General features: G+C 44.2%; 2 protein-coding genes across 2 annotated transcripts in view; both read right to left on the bottom strand.

Moving 5' to 3' along the window:
- Positions 1–11,125, bottom strand: part of LOC306964897 (NACHT, LRR and PYD domains-containing protein 14-like) — a 318,924-nt gene that overhangs the window by 36,273 nt on the left and 271,526 nt on the right. The window lies entirely within an intron of this gene.
- The window catches only part of tspan1 (tetraspanin 1), a 46,089-nt gene continuing 35,588 nt past the window's right edge, over positions 625–11,125 (bottom strand). Inside the window, exons 4-8 of the mRNA XM_079557722.1 lie at positions 6,714–6,788; positions 5,753–5,851; positions 5,258–5,401; positions 4,146–4,229; positions 625–692 (exon numbers count right to left, since the gene is read on the bottom strand). Coding sequence (XP_079413848.1) covers positions 633–692; positions 4,146–4,229; positions 5,258–5,401; positions 5,753–5,851; positions 6,714–6,788 — 462 coding nt within the window. The 3' untranslated portion in view covers positions 625–632. The remainder of the gene's footprint in view (positions 693–4,145; positions 4,230–5,257; positions 5,402–5,752; positions 5,852–6,713; positions 6,789–11,125) is intronic.

Genomic DNA, 11,125 nt, shown 5'->3' with positions numbered 1-11,125 from the left:
TATAATATATAATATATAATAATAATAATAATACTTCAAACTTGTAAAGCGCTTTTTTGGACACTCAAAGACGCTGAACCTCTGAACTCCCGCCTGAACCGAGAGGACCTTTTCCTCACGTCGTCAGATTTTTTCCATCATTTTTTTGTTGGGTATTTAACTCATTTTTGTCACATTTTTTGTCATTTTTTGTCACATTTTTGTCATTTTTTGTCACATTTTTTGTCACTTTTTTGTCACATTTCCATCATTGTTTTCGTCTCAGTTTTGTTTGGACTGGGGTAAAGCCAAACTGGAGATAAAGTGCTCGGTTCAGGCGGGAGTTAAGGGGTTAGAAAGTATAAAGGAATGATCTTTTCCTGTAGTAATGTTTGTGTCTGTTAAAGAATGAAGAAGCAGCCGGAGTGAGGGAGTTCCACAGAGTTTATTAAAGACGTAGTAAAATCAGACTTTGACGAGATGTTTCCACCGCAGCAGCAGAACCATCTCCCTCACATCTCTGTGCTGACGCTCACAGCAGAGAGTTCCACTAAAGGTGCTTCTACTCAATTTAAACATTCTGAACATTAAACCTACACAAACTAAACAACCCTCGGTGTTAAAGGCCTTTCGGGCGTTCGTCCCGGGACCTTTCAGCTGATCTTCTGGTCCAGGTGACAGTACAGGTACATGGAGACGACCATCGCCCCGATCTGAAGGACAAACACAGAGAGACTTCAGCAACGTCTTCTTAACCACTGTACTTTTACTTCATACTGTCTTTGTACCTTTACTTCATACTGTCTTTGTACTTTTACTTCATACTGTCTTGTACTTTTACTTCATACTGTCTTGTACTTTTACTTCATACTGTCTTGTACTTTTACTTCATACTGTCTTTGTACCTTTACTTCATACTGTCTTTGTACTTTTACTTCATACTGTCTTGTACTTTTACTTCATACTGTCTTGTACTTTTACTTCATACTGTCTTGTACCTTTACTTCATACTGTCTTGTACTTTTACTTCATACTGTCTTGTACTTTTACTTCATACTGTCTTGTACCTTTACTTCATACTGTCTTGTACTTTTACTTCATACTGTCTTGTACCTTTACTTCACACTGTCTTGTACCTTTACTTCATACTGTCTTGTACCTTTACTTCATACTGTCTTGTACCTTTACTTCATACTGTCTTGTACCTTTACTTCACACTGTCTTGTACTTTTACTTCATACTGTCTTGTACCTTTACTTCATACTGTCTTGTACCTTTACTTCATACTGTCTTGTACCTTTACTTCATACTGTCTTGTACCTTTACTTCATACTGTCTTGTACCTTTACTTCACACTGTCTTGTACCTTTACTTCATACTGTCTTGTACCTTTACTTCACACTGTCTTGTACCTTTACTTCATACTGTCTTGTACCTTTACTTCATACTGTCTTGTACCTTTACTTCATACTGTCTTGTACCTTTACTTCATACTGTCTTGTACCTTTACTTCATACTGTCTTGTACCTTTACTTCACACTGTCTTGTACCTTTACTTCATACTGTCTTGTACCTTTACTTCATACTGTCTTGTACCTTTACTTCATACTGTCTTGTACCTTTACTTCACACTGTCTTGTACCTTTACTTCATACTGTCTTGTACCTTTACTTCATACTGTCTTGTACCTTTACTTCATACTGTCTTGTACCTTTACTTCATACTGTCTTGTACCTTTACTTCATACTGTCTTGTACCTTTACTTCATACTGTCTTGTACCTTTACTTCACACTGTCTTGTACCTTTACTTCATACTGTCTTGTACCTTTACTTCATACTGTCTTGTACCTTTACTTCATACTGTCTTGTACCTTTACTTCATACTGTCTTGTACCTTTACTTCATACTGTCTTGTACCTTTACTTCACACTGTCTTGTACTTTTACTTCATACTGTCTTGTACCTTTACTTCATACTGTCTTGTACCTTTACTTCATACTGTCTTGTACCTTTACTTCATACTGTCTTGTACCTTTACTTCATACTGTCTTGTACCTTTACTTCACACTGTCTTGTACTTTTACTTCATACTGTCTTGTACTTTTACTTCATACTGTCTTGTACCTTTACTTCACACTGTCTTGTACCTTTACTTCATACTGTCTTGTACCTTTACTTCATACTGTCTTGTACCTTTACTTCACACTGTCTTGTACTTTTACTTCATACTGTCTTGTACCTTTACTTCATACTGTCTTGTACCTTTACTTCATACTGTCTTGTACCTTTACTTCACACTGTCTTGTACCTTTACTTCATACTGTCTTGTACCTTTACTTCATACTGTCTTGTACCTTTACTTCATACTGTCTTGTACCTTTACTTCATACTGTCTTGTACCTTTACTTCACACTGTCTTGTACTTTTACTTCATACTGTCTTGTACCTTTACTTCATACTGTCTTGTACCTTTACTTCATACTGTCTTGTACCTTTACTTCATACTGTCTTGTACTTTTACTTCATACTGTCTTGTACCTTTACTTCATACTGTCTTGTACCTTTACTTCACACTGTCTTGTACCTTTACTTCATACTGTCTTGTACCTTTACTTCATACTGTCTTGTACCTTTACTTCATACTGTCTTGTACCTTTACTTCATACTGTCTTGTACCTTTACTTCATACTGTCTTGTACCTTTACTTCATACTGTCTTGTACCTTTACTTCATACTGTCTTGTACTTTTACTTCATACTGTCTTGTACCTTTACTTCATACTGTCTTGTACTTTTACTTCATACTGTCTTGTACTTTTACTTCATACTGTCTTGTACCTTTACTTCACACTGTCTTGTACCTTTACTTCATACTGTCTTGTACCTTTACTTCATACTGTCTTGTACCTTTACTTCATACTGTCTTGTACCTTTACTTCATACTGTCTTGTACCTTTACTTCATACTGTCTTGTACCTTTACTTCATACTGTCTTGTACCTTTACTTCACACTGTCTTGTACCTTTACTTCACACTGTCTTGTACCTTTACTTCATACTGTCTTGTACCTTTACTTCATACTGTCTTGTACCTTTACTTCATACTGTCTTGTACCTTTACTTCATACTGTCTTGTACCTTTACTTCATACTGTCTTGTACCTTTACTTCATACTGTCTTGTACTTTTACTTCATACTGTCTTGTACCTTTACTTCATACTGTCTTGTACCTTTACTTCACACTGTCTTGTACCTTTACTTCATACTGTCTTGTACCTTTACTTCATACTGTCTTGTACCTTTACTTCATACTGTCTTGTACCTTTACTTCATACTGTCTTGTACCTTTACTTCATACTGTCTTGTACCTTTACTTCATACTGTCTTGTACCTTTACTTCACACTGTCTTGTACCTTTACTTCACACTGTCTTGTACCTTTACTTCATACTGTCTTGTACCTTTACTTCACACTGTCTTGTACCTTTACTTCATACTGTCTTGTACCTTTACTTCATACTGTCTTGTACCTTTACTTCACACTGTCTTGTACCTTTACTTCACACTGTCTTGTACCTTTACTTCATACTGTCTTGTACCTTTACTTCACACTGTCTTGTACCTTTACTTCATACTGTCTTGTACCTTTACTTCACACTGTCTTGTACCTTTACTTCATACTGTCTTGTACCTTTACTTCACACTGTCTTGTACCTTTACTTCACACTGTCTTGTACCTTTACTTCATACTGTCTTGTACCTTTACTTCACACTGTCTTGTACCTTTACTTCATACTGTCTTGTACCTTTACTTCATACTGTCTTGTACCTTTACTTCACACTGTCTTGTACCTTTACTTCACACTGTCTTGTACCTTTACTTCATACTGTCTTGTACCTTTACTTCATACTGTCTTGTACCTTTACTTCATACTGTCTTGTACCTTTACTTCATACTGTCTTGTACCTTTACTTCACACTGTCTTGTACCTTTACTTCACACTGTCTTGTACCTTTACTTCATACTGTCTTGTACCTTTACTTCATACTGTCTTGTACCTTTACTTCACACTGTCTTGTACCTTTACTTCATACTGTCTTGTACCTTTACTTCATACTGTCTTGTACCTTTACTTCATACTGTCTTGTACTTTTACTTCACACTGACCTCCAGGGCGGCGACTCCGGCAGCGACTCCTCCCACGATGTTGGCGTGTTCCTTCAGGACCTCCAGGATCTGCTTCAAACAGCCCTGACACAGAAGAACGAGGGTTAGTGGAGCTGCGCCTCCTCCAGGGGGCGGAGTCTCTCATGTTTACTTTGCTTTGCTCCGCCTCCTCCAGGGGGCGGAGTCTCTCACCTGCACTTTGCTCCGCCTCCTCCAGGGGGCGGAGTCTCTCACCTGCACTTTGCTCCGCCTCCTCCAGGGGGCGGCGTCTCTCACCTGCACTTAGCTCCGCCTCCTCCAGGGGGCGGAGTCTCTCACCTGCACTTAGCTCCGCCTCCTCCAGGGGGCGGAGTCTCTCACCTTTACTTTGCTTTGCTCCGCCTCCTCCAGGGGGCGTGGTCTCTCACCTGCACTTTGCTTCGCTCCGCCTCCTCCAGGCTGCAGGGGGCGGAGTCTCTCACCTGCTCTTCGCTCCGCCTCCTCCAGGGGGCGTGGTCTCTCACCTTTACTTTGCTTTGCTCCGCCTCCTCCAGGGGGCGTGGTCTCTCACCTTTACTTTGCTTTGCTCCGCCTCCTCCAGGGGGCGTGGTCTCTCACCTGCACTTAGCTCCGCCTCCTCCAGGGGGTGTGGTCTCCCACCTGCACTTTGCTTCGCTCCGCCTCCTCCAGGCTGCAGGGGGCGGAGTCTCTCACCTGCTCTTCGCTCCGCCTCCTCCAGGCTGCAGGGGGCGGAGTCTCTCACCTGCTCTTCGCTCCGCCTCCTCCAGGGGGCGTGGTCTCTCACCTTTACTTTGCTTTGCTCCGCCTCCTCCAGGGGGCGTGGTCTCTCACCTTTACTTTGCTTTGCTCCGCCTCCTCCAGGGGGCGTGGTCTCTCACCTGCACTTAGCTCCGCCTCCTCCAGGGGGTGTGGTCTCCCACCTGCACTTTGCTTCGCTCCGCCTCCTCCAGGCTGCAGGGGGCGGAGTCTCTCACCTGCTCTTCGCTCCGCCTCCTCCAGGCTGCAGGGGGCGGAGTCTCTCACCTGCTCTTCGCTCCGCCTCCTCCAGGGGGCGTGGTCTCTCACCTTTACTTTGCTTTGCTCCGCCTCCTCCAGGGGGCGTGGTCTCTCACCTTTACTTTGCTGCGCTCCGCCTCCTCCAGGCTGCAGGGGGCGCTGTGGGTCCAGCAGCAGCTCGGGGGGAAGTGGCCCTGAGACACGTCCTCGAACTTTGACCCCACGAAGTCGGTGTAGTTGGTGAAGCCGCAGCACGACATCTGGAACAGACTCAAACATCAGCACATCTGGAACAGACTCAAACATCAGCACATCTGGAACACACAAACATCAGCACATCTGGAACAGACTCAAACATCAGCACATCTGGAACACACACAAACATCAGCACATCTGGAACACACACAAACATCAGCACATCTGGAACACACAAACATCAGCACATCTGGAACAGACTCAAACATCAGCACATCTGGAACACACAAACATCAGCACATCTGGAACAGACTCAAACATCAGCACATCTGGAACAGACTCAAACATCAGCACATCTGGAACACACAAACATCTGGACAGACACACACATCTGTACTGCAGGGGGCGCTCTATACCTCCGTCATGGTGGTGTTCCAGATCTTGGTGACGATGGGGTCGGATCCGAAGTCGTTCTTCAGAGCAGGAGTCGCCCAGGCTCGGAGGATCCCCTCGGCCTGAGGAGGAACCGGGTCAGAACCAAGTTAGAACCGGGTCAGAACCGGGTTTTTTACGCCACAAATGATCTCGGGGTACAACAATTTTTGTTTTTTAAAAAATCTAAAAACATAAAAAAAAATTTTTTTTTACACCACAAATTATCTCGTTCCCGGCAAAAAAATGGAAAAAATATATATAGATCAATTTTTTTCTTGAAGAGAAATAAAAAATACACCACAAATTATCTCGGGGGAACGTGATAATTATGTCGGGGTAAAAAATGCTTTGAAAAAAAAAAAAGTTTATTTTTTATTTTTTTCTTCATATTTTTTTTTTTTTTTTAAATATATATATTTTTTTAATTATTTTTACCCCGCGTTAATTATCTGGTTCCCCGAGATAATTTGTGATGTAAAAATTGTTTTTCAATGTTTTGATATTTCTTCCCAAAAAATAAACATATCATTTTTTAAATATATATATTTTTTTGTCTAATGTCACTTCCGGGGCTCCGTACACAACTAGAACTAAAGTCTTTCTCCTGGTGTTTGTTCTGGAGTCAGAGCTTCTTCATGTCGGGTCAGGACTTGTTTCTGGATAAAGACAAACTCTGACCAGGTTCAGCTTCTTCACCAGTGTGAACTTCTGACTTTGTAAAAAATAATAAAATATTGTGTTTCTATCTCTCAGTCTTCTGGCATTGAAGAAATATAAATGATTTTTAAAATTCTAATTTACTCAAGAAAAAGAAGCTAGTTCTGTTTCATGTGAGTGAGATAAAAGTGTGTTTTTATGAAGTGTTTGTTAAACATCTGTTAAACATCTGTAAACGTCACATGATCTAATCCTGCTTTAATAAACGTGTTATAAACGACTCACGAAGGAGGAATAAGCCAGAGCCACCACGGCGGCCGCGACCTCAGCGATGAAGATGATGAGGACGACGCAGAAGAACTGAGGACGAGATGAAGCAGGACAGACTGTGTTAAAGCTGCAGTTCTGTCTCTCACCAGCAGGAGGACACATGTGTTAAAGCTGCAGTTCTGTCCCTCACCAGCAGGAGGACACATGTGTTAAAGCTGCAGTTCTGTCTCTCACCAGCAGGAGGACACATGTGTTAAAGCTGCAGTTCTGTCTCTCACCAGCAGGAGGACACATGTGTTAAAGGTGCAGTTCTGTCCCTCACCAGCAGGAGGACACATGTGTTAAAGCTGCAGTTCTGTCCCTCACCAGCAGGAGGACACATGTGTTAAAGCTGCAGTTCTGTCCCTCACCAGCAGGAGGACACATGTGTTAAAGCTGCAGTTCTGTCTCTCACCAGCAGGAGGACACATGTGTTAAAGCTGCAGTTCTGTCCCTCACCAGCAGGAGGACACATGTGTTAAAGCTGCAGTTCTGTGTCTCACCAGCAGGAGGACACATGTGTTAAAGCTGCAGTTCTGTCTCTCACCAGCAGGAGGACACATGTGTTAAAGCTGCAGTTCTGTCTCTCACCAGCAGGAGGACACATGTGTTAAAGCTGCAGTTCTGTCCCTCACCAGCAGGAGGACACATGTGTTAAAGCTGCAGTTCTGTCCCTCACCAGCAGGAGGACACATGTACTAAAGCTGCAGTTCTATCCCTCACCAGCAGGAGGACACATGTGTTAAAGCTGCAGTTCTGTCTCTCACCAGCAGGAGGACACATGTGTTAAAGGTGCAGTTCTGTCCCTCACCAGCAGGAGGACACATGTGTTAAAGGTGCAGTTCTGTCCCTCACCAGCAGGAGGACACATGTGTTAAAGCTGCAGTTCTGTCCCTCACCAGCAGGAGGACACATGTGTTAAAGCTGCAGTTCTGTCTCTCACCAGCAGGAGGACACATGTGTTAAAGCTGCAGTTCTGTCTCTCACCAGCAGGAGGACACATGTGTTAAAGGTGCAGTTCTGTCTCTCACCAGCAGGAGGACACATGTGTTAAAGGTGCAGTTCTGTCCCTCACCAGCAGGAGGACACATGTGTTAAAGGTGCAGTTCTGTCCCTCACCAGCAGGAGGACACATGTGTTAAAGGTGCAGTTCTGTCTCTCACCAGCAGGAGGACACATGTGTTAAAGCTGCAGTTCTGTCTCTCACCAGCAGGAGGACACATGTGTTAAAGCTGCAGTTCTGTCTCTCACCAGCAGGAGGACACATGTGTTAAAGCTGCAGTTCTGTCTCACACCAGCAGGAGGACACATGTGTTAAAGCTGCAGTTCTGTCCCTCACCAGCAGGAGGACACATGTGTTAAAGGTGCAGTTCTGTCTCACACCAGCAGGAGGACACATGTGTTAAAGGTGCAGTTCTGTCTCTCACCAGCAGGAGGACACATGTGTTAAAGCTGCAGTTCTGTCCCTCACCAGCAGGAGGACACATGTGTTAAAGGTGCAGTTCTGTCTCACACCAGCAGGAGGACACATGTGTTAAAGGTGCAGTTCTGTCCCTCACCAGCAGGAGGACACATGTGTTAAAGGTGCAGTTCTGTCTCTCACCAGCAGGAGGACACATGTGTTAAAGCTGCAGTTCTGTCCCTCACCAGCAGGAGGACACATGTGTTAAAGGACAGTTCTGTCCCTCACCAGCAGGAGGACACATGTGTTAAAGCTGCAGTTCTGTCCCTCACCAGCAGGAGGACACATGTGTTAAAGGTGCAGTTCTGTCCCTCACCAGCAGGAGGACACATGTGTTAAAGCTGCAGTTCTGTCTCTCACCAGCAGGAGGACACATGTGTTAAAGGTGCAGTTCTGTCTCTCACCAGCAGGAGGACACATGTGTTAAAGCTGCAGTTCTGTCCCTCACCAGCAGGAGGACACATGTGTTAAAGCTGCAGTTCTGTCCCTCACCAGCAGGAGGACACATGTGTTAAAGCTGCAGTTCTGTCTCTCACCAGCAGGAGGACACATGTGTTAAAGGTACAGTTCTGTCTCTCACCAGCAGGAGGACACATGTGTTAAAGGTGCAGTTCTGTCCCTCACCAGCAGGAGGACACATGTGTTAAAGGTGCAGTTCTGTCTCTCACCAGCAGGAGGAGACATGTGTTAAAGCTGCAGTTCTGTCTCTCACCAGCAGGAGGACACATGTGTTAAAGGTGCAGTTCTGTCCCTCACCAGCAGGAGGACACATGTGTTAAAGCTGCAGTTCTGTCCCTCACCAGCAGGACGACACATGTGTTAAAGCTGCAGTTCTGTCCCTCACCAGCAGAAGGACACATGTGTTAAAACTGCAGTTCTGTCCCTCACCAGCAGGAGGACACATGTGTTAAAGGTGCAGTTCTGTCTCTCACCAGCAGGAAGACACATGTGTTAAAGGTGCAGTTCTGTCCCTCACCAGCAGGAGGACACATGTGTAAAAGGACAGTTCTGTCCCTCACCAGCAGGAGGACACATGTGTTAAAGGTGCAGTTCTGTCTCTCACCAGCAGGAGGACACATGTGTTAAAGGTGCAGTTCTGTCCCTCACCAGCAGGAGGACACATGTGTAAAAGGACAGTTCTGTCCCTCACCAGCAGGAGGACACATGTGTTAAAGGTGCAGTTCTGTCTCTCACCAGCAGGAGGACACATGTGTTAAAGGTGCAGTTCTGTCCCTCACCAGCAGGAGGACACATGTGTTAAAGCTGCAGTTCTGTCTCTCACCAGCAGGAGGACACATGTGTTAAAGGTGCAGTTCTGTCCCTCACCAGCAGGAGGACACATGTGTTAAAGCTGCAGTTCTGTCCCTCACCAGCAGGAGGACACATGTGTTAAAGGACAGTTCTGTCTCTCACCAGCAGGAGGACACATGTGTTAAAGGTGCAGTTCTGTCCCTCACCAGCAGGAGGACACATGTGTTAAAGCTGCAGTTCTGTCTCTCACCAGCAGGAGGACACATGTGTTAAAGCTGCAGTTCTGTCTCTCACCAGCAGGAGGACACATGTGTTAAAGCTGCAGTTCTGTCCCTCACCAGCAGGAGGACACATGTGTTAAAGCTGCAGTTCTGTCTCTCACCAGCAGGAGGACACATGTGTTAAAGCTGCAGTTCTGTCTCTCACCAGCAGGAGGACACATGTGTTAAAGGACAGTTCTGTCTCTCACCAGCAGGAGGACACATGTGTTAAAGCTGCAGTTCTGTCTCTCACCAGCAGGAGGACACATGTGTTAAAGGACAGTTCTGTCTCTCACCAGCAGGAGGACACATGTGTTAAAGGTGCAGTTCTGTCCCTCACCAGCAGGAGGACACATGTGTTAAAGCTGCAGTTCTGTCTCTCACCAGCAGGAGGACACATGTGTTAAAGCTGCAGTTCTGTCTCTCACCAGCAGGAGGACACATGTGTTAAAGCTGCAGTTCTGTCTCTCACCAGCAGGAGGACACATGTGTTAAAGCTGCAGTTCTGTCTCTCACCAGCAGGAGGACACATGTGTTAAAGCTGCAGTTCTGTCCCTCACCAGCAGGAGGACACATGTGTTAAAGCTGCAGTTCTGTCCCTCACCAGCAGGAGGACACATGTGTTAAAGCTGCAGTTCTGTCTCTCACCAGCAGGAGGACACATGTGTTAAAGCTGCAGTTCTGTCCCTCACCAGCAGGAGGACACATGTGTTAAAGGTGCAGTTCTGTCCCTCACCAGCAGGAGGACACATGTGTTAAAGCTGCAGTTCTGTCCCTCACCAGCAGGAGGACACATGTGTTAAAGCTGCAGTTTTGTCACATTTTTGTCACATTTTTGTTGAGTTTTTGTCACATTTTTGTTGAGTTTTTGTTGAATTTTTGTTGAATTTTTGTTGAATTTTTGTTGAATTTTTGTTGAATTTTTGTCACATTTTTGTTACATTTTTGTTGAGTTTTTGTCACATTTTTGTCACATTTTTGTTGCATTTTTGTTGAGTTTTTGTCACATTTTTTTTGAGTTTTTGTCACATTTTTTTTGAATTTTTGTCAAATTTTTGTTTAATTTTTGTCACATTTTTGTCGCATTTTTGTCACATTTTTGTCACATTTTTGTTGAGTTTTTGTCACATTTTTGTTGAATTTTCGTCACATTTTTGTCACAGTTCTGTCCCTCACCAGCAGGAGGACACATGTGTTAAAGCTGCAGTTCTGTCTCTCACCAGCAGGAGGACACATGTGTTAAAGCTGCAGTTCTGTCTCTCACCAGCAGGAGGACACATGTGTTAAAGCTGCAGTTTTGTCACATTTTTGTCACATTTTTGTTGAGTTTTTGTCACATTTTTGTTGAATTTTTGTTGAATTTTTGTTGAATTTTTGTCACAATTTTGTTGAATTTTTGTCACATTTTGGTCACA

This window comes from Gobius niger (assembly GCF_951799975.1).
Source record: "Gobius niger genome assembly, chromosome: 6".
NCBI lineage: Eukaryota > Metazoa > Chordata > Actinopteri > Gobiiformes > Gobiidae > Gobius > Gobius niger.
Note: the sequence above shows the minus strand (reverse complement) of the source record. Positions and strands in the feature narration are given on the sequence as shown.